We start from the raw sequence: 17,198 nt of genomic DNA, 5'->3' as shown, positions 1-17,198 counted from the left end.
ATGTTAGACGTAATATATATCACCTTTTTAGTACTTTCTTCGTTTCTTAAAAATAAAAACTCTTCTCTTTTTGGACAATTTCCTAAAAATAGAAACATTCTATTTTAGAAAAGTTCTTTCTCCCTATAAAATGAGACTCATTTTCCAATAACACACTTTTTTCTTTCTATCTTATTCTTATTTTACCAATTTTGCATTAAAACGTGTCGTTCCAAAACTTTATATTTTTAGAAAACGGGAGGAATATAATTAGAGAAACAAAATATAGCACCTATTAACGTAATGCTCCATCCATCTTACTCTAAGTGGAGCATTTCTAATTCGGCACATGATTTTATGTAGTGTTGTTTTGTGATTAAATTGAAGAGAATAAAGTAAGAGAGAGGGAAAAAGTAGAGAGGGTGATGTTTATATATTTAGATTTTTGTCATTTAGAGTGAGACATAAAAAAAAGAAAATGTGTCGCTGAAAATGGGACAGAGGGAGTACTAATTAGCACCATACGTATATCACATTTTTGGTTCAATTATAAGAAACTTGTAAGTTCATAATTAGAGAAACAAAACACAGACACATAATTATTTCATCATTTCATGTGTGAAAAAGCAAAAAAAATCACACACACACACACTTTCATGTTTAAAAATCGATCATAGAAAAGCCTTAATTACTTTGCAGAAAATACATCACGATCCTATTTCAAATCAATCAAGATCTATGAACTAAATTGATTTCTAATTGATGGAATCAGGAAGGTTTCTATTTTATACTTTCCCATACACGGTCTACAGCTATACAATATTATTAAATGAAATCACTGAATCTTAATTAAAAGTCGAGATTTTAGCTGACTGGGAGAAATTAATTCTATTGGCATAATAGGATATTCTTAGCATTTAAAACAGCGTAACACAATTTCTGACTTATGTTTTGGATAAATATATTCATACGCCCGATTGTCTCTAGACTCTACGTGGAGCACGACGCCTTCCCCCAATCAATAAAATGAGACATTTAATTTTTTTTGTATGCCATGGAAAACTAGATGCAGAAAGAAATACACAAAGCATAATATAATAGTCTGGATTTGCTACCTATTAATAAAATTCAATTCATTATGTTTTAACACAATTAACATTTAAAAATATCATGTCATATGCATACAATTAGACCCGTATATAAACAATTGAACATACACATAGGATAACATAATGAGAAGGGCCGGGGAAACATATTCTACTTCTTTGTTTATCTATAGTGTAGGGGTGTCGAAACGGGTAGCGGGTATTGGGTACCCGCACACCCGACCTGTTACCCGTCGGGTTTCGGGTACCCGCTACCCGACATAAGCGGGAACGGGTATTAAGTTTCAGGTTTTTGCGGGTATCGGGTATACCCGATACCCGCTTATATACCCGTTTAAATATAAATATTGTATTAAAAATTTTAATTAATATCCGTTTAAGTCTTTTGTCCATTACCGTAATTTTAATTAATACACGTTTTAGGATTAACTCTGAAGTCTTTTGTCCATTACCCTAAATTGTCTACTCTTCACACCCGCGCTGCCACCCGCACCCGCCGCCCGCCACCACCCACATCAGCCGCCGACCCCTGCCGCGAAGAAGGTAAGGGCTCAAGTCAATAACTTCCAGATTGCTGCCCCAATTCCTAAGAAACTGCGTTGGAAATTATTAAAACTGAAACAAGATTTTGTTCGGTGTTTACAAAATATTGCATACTCTTTCATGCAACCTCTTTATGCATTAAAATATAGATTTAGGTGGCAAGTATTTGGGGATGAGTTTTAGAATTATAACACGTAACCTATGTGCTGGATGAGTATTTGATAAATTAATTTTTTATCAAGCTGGTGCATGGTGAGTTGGTTGTCGCAATTGATACTATTCTGTTAATATAAGAATATATCATGGGAAACTATAATATGTGTTATGAACCTCGGTGTTATGTATATATTGATTGATTGGGTAATATTATTAGTGAGAAGTTGTTGGTGCTAACTTTGAATTTCAGTTTTGAATGAGGTAGGATAAGTGTTTGGGCGAATTCAAATCTGAATGATTTTTAGGACAACGTGATGAATATATTTTAAACGGGTCGGGTACGGGTACCCGCCTGTCGGATACGGGATACCCGTACCCAACAAGGCGGGTACCCGTCACTGTGCGGGTTGGGTAACGGGACAAAGATTTTGGCTACAAACGGGTACGGGTACCCGGTTTTCCGGGTACGGGTACCCGCGGGTACCCGTTTCGACACCTACTACTAAATTAAATTTAAATACAAAACTATATATACATTTTAAAACAATCAAGTATAAACAATTAAAATGTCTAATAAAACCTTTCCGAACACAATTTCACAACAATTTGCGCTTTAATTACAAAAGACACCCTCATATTACATAATTACTGATGTTCCCAAACTGTTAATCACTATCAATATCTAACAATGAACAAGAAAAGAAAACATAAAACATAACATACAAATAAACAATTGAAAATGTGAAATTAATAGTGAAAACTCTTGGGCAGCCAAATTAAATGCAAGAAACAAGTTTCACAAATATGTATTTTCTTAGAATGATAAATATAAACCAGTAATTTGATATTTCAGTTTTCATATTCGAAAAATGGCTTTCTCCACTCAATTTTCTAATAGTATATATTAAGCACGCACATAATATATATTGCATAGTACTATAAATTAAATTTGCCTAAATTTAGTCATCGGAGGTAACATGAGCAAAATAGACATGATATTGGCACGGCTCAATCAAACTAAAGAACCCAAATTCTTGGGAGATTTGATTTGATTGAGTCGTTCCAACACCATAACTAGCCAGTCACCGTCCAACAAAATAATCAATACAAAAAATGAAAATAAAGCAGAAAAAATTGGGGTGATTTCTAATACTTAAATTGTTACCTCCACTGCATCCCGATGCAACATGTTCATTGCATCTCATCAGAAATTAGATTTTTGAAGAAGGGATCTTCTTCCCCCCAGAAACCCTAATTATATACACTGAAAAAGAGGATATTAATTTGAGAAATTAGTTGTGTGTGTGTATGTGTGTTATCATCAAAAGGAAAAGGCGAGAAATATGGCAGATGAAAATATTGGCCTTCGCCTGATTTTGATCAGAGATATATACAAAGAAAAGGGTTTATCATTATTAGGACTTCAAATGAAAACATATATAGTGGTTGATGACATTTTTGCAATGACAAAAATTATGTCACTTTCTCCGGAAATTTCAAAGAAAATCCATTAACTACATTAGGTGACTTGCCAGCTTGGACAACCAACTTTGTACCATAGTTAAATCATCATTAGCATCATCATTATGTCATAGACTTAATCAGAATCTAAAACAAGAATTACAAAAAAAATGGACAAAATGCTTGTCTAAGAATAATCAAAGCCTGATTTTCTTTTGTAGCATACTTTTATGGAGCAATACTACAAGAGGTATGATTTTTGTAATATATGTGTGTATGTATATATCTTCACTTTCATAATAGTTTCAAATTTTCTCCTGAAAAGTTGCATTTTAATAGTATCAAGTTATTTTGGGTAGCTATATAACAATCCAACTGAATGTTTATATTTTTTATTAGTAATTAAGCATTTTGGACAAGTACTACTGTCATTTTTATATCCCATACCTACAATTGGAATAATATTTTGATAGCCTATATAAGCCTCATATGTGCTTCTAGTAGTCTATATATACAAGTACTGGTTTCTATCTCTTAGTGCAATATATCCTCCAAATTGGTTTTAGGGTTTAGATTGGACAGATTTGTAGTTTTTAAATTTTATTGAGGATAAATTGTTTGCATGACTCTGAGGTTTATTATAGTCATGATAAATGAAGTACGTTTTAACTTCTACTCCTATCAAATAATAAAATAAAACAAAACAATATATAGTAAAAACTTGTTTAGTTAGCAAGAAGTGATAGTATCACATAAGAAAAAAATTAAAAGGAAATATTACTTATAAAAGAAAAAAAATACTATTAACATTATTAATAATAAATAGTACTAGCAATCATCTAGGAAGAGCTGTAATCAAGTTGGGTGAGGATAGGTTACAACAGTATTATTATACTTTAAGAGAATTATTGTAAAGTTTCGACATCATTATGACCATTTCAGTTAACGAACTACTGCATTTTTCGAAATAACTAGATTCTAATATTGTAGATAAAACTATATTTGGAGTGTAATGTAGCTTTAAAATGCCTAAGTGGTTGGCCAATCAACATTAAAGACAAGAAGAAAACAAAGATTCCCCAATATATTACAAACATATTTGCATTACTCTGTTGCCCCATTTGCTACATAAAAGTATATCCTAATAAATGGAATCGAATAAAAGAGCGTCTGCACACGCTTTCATTTCAATTTAATATTTTGAACTTATAGACTTAGGTCCGAAAATATACCTAACTTTTGAGATACACAAAAGGTTAGAGAAAGGGTCAATTGCACGAGCACCACGGCAGGTCGTGCCGGCTGCTATTAATTTTAATTATAATATTTTATTTGAGGTTGATCATATGGAGTAGTATTTATTATTATTATTATTTTAAAAGAAGAACATATTTAATTTTTAAGCGATCGCTCAATAAAAAGTTTCATAACTGAATCGATTGGTTATAGTATATATTGAATATTGATTTATTTGTAAAGTGCGTGTTATGTGATGTGGTGGTTGGGAAGGGCGAATGTGGTGATTGGTCATGTATATAATCTTGTAATGATGGTGTCCAGCATATAAAGTAAAATAAAATTATTAAGATGGAAAGTATATTCGTTAAGATAAGGCAATTATTGGAACAAAGATATGGTGCTTCGACCAATATCAAATAACTACACTAATTGTTTTGGTTTCTTCCCTCAAAGTATTGAATTTGATGGGTGAGTATGGCCATATTCAAATCTGCAATCGACTTTCTAATTGGTTTTGTTTTATTTTTATAACTCCACTCAGGAAATATAATTTTGTTGCACGAGATTAGAACAAAAACGGAAAAAGAAAAAGGAATGTGAATGTGAGATTCCATTCCTATACACTTTCTCTTGATTTTGTTATTTTAAATTTTAAATTATGTCGCACATCCTGTTTCTTATTGTATTTAATTTCAGCCATAAAAGGAAATAAATCTCCAGGTATATGTGGATTAATCCCTTTCATCTAAGAAAGTTTAGGACTATCTCCTAGACTGTGACAAAGCTGGAAAATTCATGCTACGCAATCCAAGAAGACATTTCGTATCTTACTCAGTATAGTTTTTCTTGAAATTTAAGTTCTATTTTATTTTAATAAAAACATATAAATATATAAAGTATGGGGTGCGTTAAAATAACAACACCTCTTAAAGTGACATTGTGACACCACATAGTCTGCAATATTATAAACGCTACACTGCAATAGTATATAGATTGCAGTCTAGCATATTGGATATTGCAGACAGGCAAAAATTGCAGTCTAGCGAATTGGATATTGCAGACCGAGAAAATTTACCCTTGAGCGTTTTCTATGATTACCACATGGCAGCTGATTATTCGTCCACGTGTACAAATGATTGGCTAGGAATGGTGGTATGATGTCACTTTAAGAGGGATTGTCATTTTAACACAAACCGTGTTACTACCAAATTATAATTATTAACCAAGGCCGGGTTTTAGTATTGTTAAAGTGGTCGCGATTCCCCGAGAGGCTTTTTAGCGCGTAAAGATGTTGGGCTGATCCTATTTATATTTATTCAATAGATTGAGTTTGATGTGTATTTTCCGATTGCGCACTTCATTACTATTTTTAACTTTAAGCCCAAACAGAATTAGTTGCGAGGCCCATATAAAAATGAGCCCACCTCCATCTTATATCTGTCAAATTGCAACGATCTCAACGAAACATATATAGGCAGATACTGCACTTCAAAACAGGGTAACATAAAAAAAATCTATTATGCTAAATTCTAACTATACCTAATTTGTCTCGTTCTTTATGTTTTAATGTCTGCATATTTAGGACATACTATGTGAATACAGTTCATAATTCTGTTTTTAAGTCGATATTCATATGTGACGAAGAGAAAATAGGATCCAGCCTATTCCTATGTGAGCCTGGGATCTGGATTTATAAATAAATATTAGTTAAACAACTAATGAAGAATTTTCAGGAGAAAACAGGATCCATCCCATTTGAGAGACCATAAATTCTACACTTCCGATGGATGTACCACATACTAATCAATACTTGGTCCAACGGTTCACCGATATGTGGAGGGAAACAACACATACGACACTGCAGGCTGATTTGGTTGAAGAGCTCTGGGCACGTAGGGGAGGGGCCACATCGTGATATGCGTTCGCGTTGTTGTTTGTGTGATGTCGATAATTTTCGTTGTATAATTTTCCTCTTTCTATAATACAACGAAGATTTGGTTTTAATTTTTTAAAATTAAATTATGCGTTTTTTTTCTAATTATTATAGTCTGATAATTTTTATTCTAATTAAATTAAAATGTACCAAAAATTAGAAAAATAATTAGATTTGTAGTTTGGGCTTGTCCACTATTAGGGTGGACAAGTTTTTTTGATTGCCCTAGACAAGTTTTTGTGGCTTGGGCTTGAGCAAGGTCTTCTTATTGTGGACACCCTTGTATGCTCTTTGGTCTTGCATTTTTTCGTTGGACTTGGCTAAATTTTGTTCTTTTAATTGTGGTGTTGTTGGACTCTTACTATTTTGGTTTGAACCTTTAATTTATTAAATAAAAAATGACTAGTCACCAAAACTGCTGATAGAGCCCTTTTTTATAAATAATAAAATAAAATAAAAAAATTAATCATAACAACCTTGCACTTGGTAACTATTTATTTATTTATTAATTCCATTTTGTTGTTATGACAGCTAAAATTAGCAAAAATAAGAGTTACTATGTTGTTAAAAAATAAAAATGAATTTTGTTAATATAAAATCATAATAAAAAAATTGTAAAATATGATATACAATTAATAGCAAAATCATAATATATCGTTGGATATACAAGTTCGAGTCAAGATCCACAAATTGATGATAACACTCCTGAATTCTACACTTCTGAGTCCAGACTAAAATAACACATTTCGACTTAATTCCCATAGAATTATTTACAAAAGCTGCTGAATAGACTGGTTCTTCTAAAATAGGAAAATAAATGGTTTAATAAAGCTGGATAAATGATATAAATAGTAGATTTACAAGATAACCGGCACATCGCTTCATTGCATCAGCATTTCTTCCCAAAATAAGTAGAACAAAGCTTAAACAGTTGAGATATTCTTGGTGACAACATTGGTATTATTCAGTCCTATATATGTCAACAAAAGAAATTGAATTTAGTCACACAGGAGTACTACTATATATTTATATGTGCTGACTCGTCAAAGTCACATTCTAAGTAATCACTGAATATTTATTTTCATAAGATTCTGTTCCCTATCTCTGAAAAGCAAACTATATTTTCAGTGTTGTCACGCTTACCCAAATATAATATTATTCTATGTACAAATATATGAGAAAAAGTTAAGAAAATGGAGTATAAATATCGTCTATATAATATTCGTACCTCCAAATTGGATTGCTCTGGTGGGATCTGATGCCAAAATGATTGAGCTTGTGCTGGCTTCTTGAAGCTCGTGAAGCTTAACCTCGAACATAATTAAACAAAATCTTTTAGTTAGTACTAATAATAATTAATAATGGTGATAAAATAATAGTATGTTACAACAATAACTGAAGCAAAATCTTTAAAGTAGTGGCTGTTTTAATTAAAAAATAATCACCTTCTTTTGGAGATTACTGTTTTCTTCTTGAAGATCTTTATGCTGGACATAAGATATACGTTTATGATTTTTATTTCTCATTAATTTAGTGAATGTAATACAACAGGTTTTAGAATCATACCTTTTTCTTCAGATAGTTTATGTGTTCCATTATGATTCTTCTCTGTTGAATAATGTATTATACTACTATTAATAAAAAGTTCATCATTGACTAATGAGATACTAATATATACGGAGTATCAAAGTGGTAAATGAAAATTTTGAATAATAACCAAATACTAATTGATTTCAACATTAATTATTATACCTTCTTAGAGCGAATTCGTTCGACCCCAACTCTTAATTGGCGCTCTAATTGCTTCAATTCTTTCATGCCTAATCCAGAGAGATTTTCTCCAGCAAAATGTCTATAAAGTAAGATAGAGGTTGATTATTGAAATTGTGGTTATCAATTTGTTTTGCTAAATCAAAATGATAATGGTATGAATGCATACTTCTCTCTTGCTTCTAGAGCCTCAATTGTTCTACTCAATTCCTCAATTTCATTTCTCCACACCTGCACAGTACAAAACCAAAATAGGGACAAAAAATGTGTAATTTAAAGCATTAAATAAAAAATTACCTCCATGGATGTGATGCCTTGTTCGTCAGTTTTAGCTATTCCTAATTCAATCTTGTACCTTGTAATCGTCCTTTTTATCCTGCATCCACAAAACGACACGTGTCATTAAGTTAATTAAATTGAAAAATAGAGAATGAAGAAGAAAAGAAAACCTACTCATGACTGGAAAACTGGTAAGCCTTTCCAGAAGGAGAGAAGATGATGAGAGCAACCTCAGCATCGCAAAGCACAGAGAGTTCGAAAGCTTTCTTCAACAGACCATTTCTCCTCTTTGAGAATGTGACCTGCCTATTTGTCGGATTCTCAATCCTCTTCAACTCTACTTTCCCTCTCCCCATTTTTTCTCTCTTTGTCAGAATGTGTAGACAAACCAACCTTCTTCTACACATGATGTTCTCAATCTAGTCCCATGCATGTTTTATAGCCACTGAGAGACAGAGAGCACTTGCTTTGATTTGGAATCAAACAACGTAGGGTGACGCAGAGTCTCACCATATTAAAAAAAAACTAGGGTTATGCTTTTGGGTGGGACATTGTGTCCTTCACAACAGTCCATTCATTTCGTATACTATTGTTCACTAAATCAATCAAAAACTTAAACACAAATCATAATATTTTGTTGTTAAAAAATATCCCAAGTTCACCTTCAAAACCTCACAACATTTCTTTTGTATTGATCGTATTTTCACTAAAAAAACACATACGGATACAAAAACCAAGACACAATTATTTGCTTAAGAAAATTTTAAACAATAACAACAGTTTAGGACGCAAAAGAAAGTGTTCTTAAATTAAGGACAACTTAATCTTTTATTTTTTGGGACGCTTTGAAGCGTTGGTGGTATATTTAAAAACACTAGTGACCTTAATTGTATTAAAAATTGTCCTTCACGAGTTTTTTTGTTGAGTGTTTGAAAGTGTTGCATATAGTTTTCATTGATCATAGCAAAGCATAAGTTCTCCTAGTAAAGTACGTTTGTTTATTTATTTATACACGTCTGAATATTCATATTTCAAATAAGACGATGATGATATTTAAAGCTGGACTTTTGGCCTTAAAGGTCCATCGCACTAGTGATGGTGATCACCACTTAGGGGACAAAATAGATAGCTTTAATACAATACAAATAAATACAGAAACAATTAATCAAGACATGAAAGAGTACCAACTCTTTAAGTCTATCTTCATATGTAACTCTCATTTAATACAACCTAACCTAATCCAATCGTATAATAAAATATTTAATTCTCTCCCATCTATATACATAACCATCAACTTAATGGAGCAGGAGTATGATTTTTACTCTCATACGTGACTTCAATACATTCTAAAGGTGTTTGGTTGTTGGCTTGTTGCATTGGGTGATATTGTGCATGCTCTTATGTACTAGAAAAAGGAAATCTGAACTAAAATAATATGTTTATGCAGATTATTACCTTTAGAAAAGTTTGTCACCACTATCAAATAGAAAGTCTTGATTGGCATGATTATAAGCACACTTATTGCAGTTGAGTATATATGGAGTTACGACTTTGGTGCCCTTAATACAATTGAGTATATATGGTGTCAAGACTTCGGTGCAATAATGATGAATCCAAGACCTTGGGAGTAATCTTTTACCTAACCTCAAAAACCCAAAATCTATAGATTTCGGTTGACAAGATTATATTTCATGGTTGGATACGTATCGTGTTTGATTCATAGGATTTAATCTCACAACTTAATTATAAATGGATAGTCTTATTATAATTAGTCATAGCCACCCCATTCAGCTAAAATAATCTCACAACTTCATCCTAAATGTATAATCATATTATAATGAGTCATGACAACTGAACGACACCTTAGTGCACAAAAATCTTTTCAAATTTTTACTTTATTATAGCAAAGAAGTAGATGGGCGACATGCAATTTTTCCTTATACACAAAATATAGATAAAATTCATTAAACTTTCCATGAATATGCAGTATGTATATACTCACAATTCCTCTATTTCTGGGACCAAAGACCAACATAGGTAATTTCATCAAGCATTGTGAGCAATCACACACTTTTCATGTTCACTTTAAAGTAATCAAGATATGTTTGCGCTAACAATATATTTAGAATCCGATGAATCACTATCATGTCACGAAGTATTCATACGATAAATTTGAAAACTGCATATGGAATAGAAAACTACTGCCATTTTTGTTGCATTTATATTTTACGTTTTATGTAAAATTACTGCATATGGCATAGAAAACTGCTGTCAAAGGTACCGTAGTATAAATATAAAGAAATAATAATATAACACCTCAAAGCCAAAACAAATTTCACAAATTCTTCAACGTTCGTTGTGCATACTATTTATCGGGAAATTCTAAGTAATTTAAAGTTTAAAATGTTATTTACCGAAAAGTTTCAATTTTAATTTCCAAGATAAACTGGACAGCTTAAGAAGTGTAGGTAGCCCATTGTTGATAAAAAAAAATACCCCAAATATAAGATTTATATAATAATTTCAGTTATATTTATATACCGTTGAGGTATTAATTTTTTAGACCAAATATATTGTTGACTCAATTAAAAGTTTGGCCCACAATATTTGGATATCCATTTTGATATTAAAAGAAGTTCATTGGATTTTAACTTCAATTCTAGTAACTCCTTGAACTTATACCAATTCTTGTTTAGGTTTTGGTTGTTTTATTTGAGAACATATTCATCCAACCCAAAACAGTAATACCAAGATAAAGCTCAAAATAAATCCTTAAATTCAGGGTTCAAATTTCTGTGGAAAAACTACAATCTTTATAAATAACTTTATAAATATAAAATGAGTTCAACACCAGCAATGAGAAATCGAAACGTGGCTAAAAAAGGAAATAAGAGCCACCGATAGGATCTCAACACGTCTCACAATTCATGATCTACTCATTGATTGATTGATGAGAGGTAGGATTGGACGTGTTGGATGCCATCGTAATTTTTATTTGACTCACTACAATAAACATTAAACAATTACTACCATTTTTTTGTCGTGACTAATAAACTTGGTCAAATTATTTGGTTACACTTTATTTGACAAACAGGTTGGAGCATTTTGAGTGGGGAAACCAACCCTAAACCCTCTAATAAACTTGGTCAAAATTAGGAGAAATATTTGAGTTGACAAGAACAAGAATTATGTTTAGTTACTTCTTGGAAAACCGGTTAACAATTCTTCTCCATTACGAGATTATTATGTTAGAACCTTAGTATCATATGTATATAACGATTATTCTAAAAAGGAAAATTATCATTTAAGTAAATCATGGAGTAGTAGTCACTTTTAGTTCTTCCGGTCAATCCCACAACTTATAATATCAGTAGATTAAATCATACCTTTTGTATATTTCTCAATTATCTCATACTCCCTTCGTCCCATAAAAATAGGTCATATTTCCTTTTTCGTTCGTCTCGTAGAAATAGTCCATATCCATTTATGGAAATCTTTTTTCTCATTCTCTTTTACTTTACCATTTATAGACCCACTACACAATTTCAACTTTTTTTTCTCATTCTCTCTTACTTTACCAATTACGCATTAAAATCTGTGTCAACCCTAAATGACCTATTTCTATGGGGCGAATGGAGTATTATTAAAATTTTGATGAAATTTGTTGTGACTTTTGTACTTTTCATCACCATATTTTCATCAATTATATATAATCATCTATAAATAGACCTTCATAATGTAAAACAATGATAAATTATCTAGAAGTTAACTAAAAAATTACTACAACTATAATTTAAATAACAAATTTCATCAAGATTTTAATTGATATAATGATATTATTTGATTACTACATATGTTTAACCTTACGTAGATATCAGCGTAGTAGAAAACTTTATTAGTACTAAAGTCGGATTTCATAGCTAAATAAAGGGAATTATCATAACCAATTTTGACGTTTGGGCCGTGACCCGTGAGGCTGGCGGATGTATGGAGTCGGATGTGGCTTGGGCTGAAGATGCATGTGTGGAGTCGTGGGCTGCTAGAAGTGGCTCGTGTGTATGATCGCCTAATTTTATTGAATTTTAAGTAAGAACGAGGCGTGAAAAACTTCAAATTTGGAGGGATCATCGGCTAACTGAACCGAACCTCATCACTCCTACAAATCAACTACTACAAAAAAAACGTCTTAAATTAAAACTTTGATTCGTCAAATTATTCGTCGGTGAATAAGACCTTGACTTTTCAGTTCGATCTCTAATGATTCGTTAAAATAATACTCGTATTGATTCTTCACTCACCCCACCCCCTACCCCCTCTCTTACTCTCACTCATTTATTTTTTTACTACTACTACTACTACTTTTCACTTGTTACTTTTATTACATTTATCACATTACTTTTGCTACGAGATCGACACGATTGTATGTACTAGGTCCCTTTTGAGTTTTAACACGCCCCTCACGTGTGGGCCGGAATGACACATCGGACTTCCATCACGTGGATAGACAAGAGAAGAGATAAAGAAATAAACTCCATCATCGATTTGGGTCCACTCTGATACCATATTAGAAATGAGCCACTCACCCCTTAAAAGAGGTTATAAGAAGGGGTTATCCACACTTATATAGAGGAACTATGATCATCACCAAGTCGATGTGGGACAAGAATTTAGAGTTTTAACATAGCCATTATCAATCCACCCAAAATCTGATGCATAAAGTTCCCCCATTCTCGTACTAGATTCGTCTTTGTTTTATATATTCCCAACTCATTTTTATAGTCTTTTATAAAACAAAAGGCATAACGATAATTACTATTATTACCATTATGGGATTAATTAAATAGATTAATATAGCTTGTTTGGAATGATCCAAATTAGAGATGATAAGATATGATTTTGATAGTGGATGAGCAACTTTGAATATAAAGGGTAAAACATGTCAAACAACTTTGAATTAACCAAAATCAGGGCTTAATTCGATGATTTTATTGGAGATGGGAATTCAACTCCACCTTGATTACATGAGAAAAGACTTGGTCGTGGTGCATATTAGTCTGCTTTGCTCATCCACATCCATTAATGTTGTTGGAATCAACTTTGCTCTTATCCCACTTCTTTTCTAAAGTTCAAATATATTAACTTCACAATATTCTTAATATTTCTATGATTAAATTAAGGATATAAACCTAACTACTAGATATTTTTTTGTTAAGTTAGGGTGTGTACAAATATCAGAAATATATTTTATAGTTTATCATTATTCTTCAGTATTATAACTAACATTTTTTAGGATAATTTACGTGTTTCTTAATTAGGACATCCACACAATATGGACATCCTCGCCATTAAAGTATTTGAGGAAGTTAAAAGAGAGAGAAATATTTGAAATAAATATTTTCTACTGGTATTTTTTTTATACTTCTATTAGATAAAGAAGCTCTTTCAATGGAATCATCCGGTATTTCCAATTTGTATTTGACATATCATTTTCTTTACTTCAACGTCTATTAATCTATCTTGATTGTCGACAATCTAAAACTAATTTTTTCACTTTTTTAGTTTTCAGTTCGATATGACCAAAAGATCAAATAAAATTTTATCAAGGAAAATATAATTAGATAAACGAAATTTGAGCGGTTTCCTTCGACTATGCGTTTAGCAATTAAAGTGTTTGATCTTTGTTTAATTTCTTTTCTTTTCTTTTTATTTCAAAATTTATTTTCTTTTCTACTTTTTGTCGAAATAGTCTTGAAACTTTTCAAGCCCATACATAGTGAGCTCGTCAATTTTTTTGTGCAATCATTTGTAGTCCAGGCCTCAATTTTGAAAAATAGACTCCATTCCTCAAAGCCCATCTTATCACAAATAAAGAGCTTAATTGGACTTTATTAATTTCAGCTTTGTTTGAATCATATTAACCTTTGTCGACTTATTGAATCATCATTTCAGCATTGTAATTTAGATTTTATTATTTTAAATAAACGCACTTAAATAATTCAGTGATTATGATTCTATATAGTACTACTACTTTTAATAATTGACGATGAATCTTTCAAGAAATTACATTTATATCCCATAATAACACATGCATCAGGTGGATCTTGCCGGAAATAGAATTTTGAATTTCAACAAGTGGTATTAGAATGTAGATAGTGATTAGTGAAGATACATGCTCGACCATATGTAATTCAAAGAAAGCAATGCCACATTGCAATCAAGACTTGATTACAAAAAAAATGAATAAAAATGTGGATTAAAGAAATAGGGCTAGCCCATGTATATATGAAGACGTAGTGCCATAATAAGAATAGTAAAAACTCCGAAAAATATGAGAGTGTGGATCATCACAGCCTTGCCGTTGGTGGTGAAGTTCCCGAACTCGATGGGTCTGGAATTGCCCGGTATCTGAAATAGGATGCCCGGAGACAGAAGAACGAAGAGGAACAACCCGATTATAATCGGACCCCAATCCAACATCTTCGATCAAATTCTTGAAAACGATATTTGTGTTTACTGTTTGATCACTTGATTTTATGGTGCGTTTGCTGCCGTTTTAAAGATTTTGAAAAGGGGGATTTTGTGTCTTTAGCTGGAGGCAACGGATCTTGATTGCTTTGGATCTAGGGTTCTAAGATGCTTTGCATTCTTAGTTTAAGACAGGTTCACCTTTTGGCTTTTATCCTTGGGAATTTTAGAGCATCCGCAGCGATAGAAGGACGGCGTCCGTCCGTCCGTGCCAGCGGCACGGCGGAACGCTGCTCGCCGCTGCGCTCTTGCCGCTGGCGCGGCGCTGCTCTTAGCTATGAGCACGTCTGTGCCAGCGAGCAGTTGACGTAGCGGCTCCTGATTGGCCAACGGCAAATCCGTTGGAATTTTTTTTTTTTTAAATCAGATTTTAATTAAAAAATCTGATTAAAAATAAAAAAAAATATTTTCCCACTTCTCAAAAAATTATATCCTTTTCTCCTCACTTTTAATTTATTTTTCAATTTTTTCCCCAAAAATACACATATTCATCTATAAATACCCCCACTTCCACACAAAAAATTTCACACCACACTACACAATTCTCATCTAAATTCTCTCATTTCCATTCTTACAATTCTCAATCTTTCTTTCACTCTTAACAAAAAATGTCCGGCTCCGGCGATCACCCTCCGGCTCCCACGGTTGGAACCACGAATGGTTCTGTTCACAACCATTTCCTAGTCCGGAAACGGAATTTTTGGCCCCTCCTCAAACCCAAAGTTCACAAGCTCCGGGTGGCTACCGGCCTTACCCGGTCGACGACCAAGATGCCCTCGATGGGCAATACGGGTGGGCACCCGAACCACCCGTACCTAGAGCGGGAGGGAGCGGCGGCACTCAAACTCCTACTCTTCCTACTCGTGGTGTCCGCACCCCGTACACTCCGGGGGAGATGGAGCAATTATTCAAAGCGTTTTTGTCTATCTCCGAAGATTCGGAGATTGGCACGAACCAATCCGGGGACCATTTTTGGTGGCGCATCTTTCGCAGGTACAATGAAAACCGGCCGGCTGGAACAATCGAGTACAACGAGAGTATGGTGCACAATGCCATATCAGAGCAAACGAAGAAATCCAAAAGTTTCAGGGGTATTACCTCCAGGAAGAGCGGTCGGCAGAGAGTGGCCGAAGCGAGGTCGACATCATCAGTGCCGCGTTGGCGACCTACCAACCCAACACTCCAAACCGTTCAAGTACCTCAATGTTTGGCAGGAGGTGTGTGGGCATCCGAAATATAGGGGAGACGTAGCATCCTCCTCTAGCTTCTCCAGCAAACGGTCGAGGTCGGTATCCCTATCCGACGCTGGCTCCGATGAGGTGTCCACCCAGTTCGCCGGAGCTAACTTGGGTAGCCCCGACGCGGCCCGAGTAGTTCCCAACGCCGGCTGCAAGGAATGAAGAAGTCGACGGCCAACCGCCGTCGCGCCGCGACTCCATCCGCCCCCGCTCCCGCTCCTGCTCCCGCTCCCTTTGTGCCATCTCAACCCCCCACCAACTCGTTGTGGGCAGCTTCCATAAATACAAAGGAAAAAATTAACTCCTATACGAAGGAGGAAATTATAAATAAACTCATATACTATAAAAAGGAAGAACTTACAACTAATGTTAATAGGGCTCGAACTCGGCACCTCAAACAATAATGTCTAAGCTCCTTGCCGATAAGACAAATGCTCTGGACTAAATACATAGGAAACTTGTAGATTGACAAATTGCAAAGCTAAGATTATTTTTTTATAGACGGGGAATATTTTTCTACTGGTAATAGTGATGGTAATATATATATTTATGATATGTTAATATCTAGTTTGATTCAAAATACAATGGTAATAGTGATGGTAATTGTTGGAAAAAGGAATCATAAATTAGCCGCCCCTCATTCATTACAGTGGAGTTCCTAGAACATATTTAATAGTGTAGTGTTCCTAGTTGTGGTGTAGTTCCAATACTCATTTATTGGTGTACTCCAAGAGACTCAAACCTCCCTATAAATACTAGGGAGAAGAGCATTTCAAATACACAACAAAAACATTGGAATATTTATCTATACACTTTACTATCAAATGTCTAACCAATCTTTCTTTACCTCTCTCGATTACCATCTTTAAGATGGTATCAGAGCAGGAAATCAACAAAAAACCTCAAATGGAGGTCAGCCAAATACACACTCTCGAGCTATTGATCGGGACAATCTCAAATCTAATTGAT

At 33.5% G+C, this 17,198-nt stretch overlaps 1 protein-coding gene across 3 annotated transcripts; it reads right to left on the bottom strand.

Annotated features, from left to right (window-relative positions):
- Positions 1 to 7,044: 7,044 nt before the first annotated feature.
- Positions 7,045 to 8,955, bottom strand: LOC121746551 (truncated transcription factor CAULIFLOWER D-like). Of its 3 annotated transcripts, none has more exons than XM_042140433.1 (8): positions 8,641 to 8,953; positions 8,485 to 8,563; positions 8,357 to 8,418; positions 8,170 to 8,269; positions 7,984 to 8,025; positions 7,863 to 7,904; positions 7,646 to 7,727; positions 7,045 to 7,387 (listed from the first exon to the last, which is right to left on the bottom strand). In XM_042140433.1, the coding sequence occupies exons 1-8, from the start codon at positions 8,871 to 8,873 to the stop codon at positions 7,341 to 7,343; spliced, it is 687 nt and encodes a 228-aa protein (XP_041996367.1). In that variant the 5' UTR covers positions 8,874 to 8,953; the 3' UTR covers positions 7,045 to 7,340. The 3 variants fall into 3 exon arrangements, with proteins under 3 accessions (XP_041996367.1, XP_041996368.1, XP_041996369.1); XM_042140434.1 differs by having other exon boundaries at positions 7,646 to 7,721; positions 8,641 to 8,952; XM_042140435.1 differs by lacking the exon at positions 7,863 to 7,904 and having other exon boundaries at positions 7,646 to 7,721; positions 8,641 to 8,955.
- Positions 8,956 to 17,198: the final 8,243 nt, after the last annotated feature.

The sequence above is a fragment of the Salvia splendens genome, chromosome 9, assembly GCF_004379255.2.
Source record: "Salvia splendens isolate huo1 chromosome 9, SspV2, whole genome shotgun sequence".
In the NCBI taxonomy this organism is placed as follows: Eukaryota; Viridiplantae; Streptophyta; class Magnoliopsida; order Lamiales; family Lamiaceae; genus Salvia; species Salvia splendens.
Note: the sequence above shows the minus strand (reverse complement) of the source record. Positions and strands in the feature narration are given on the sequence as shown.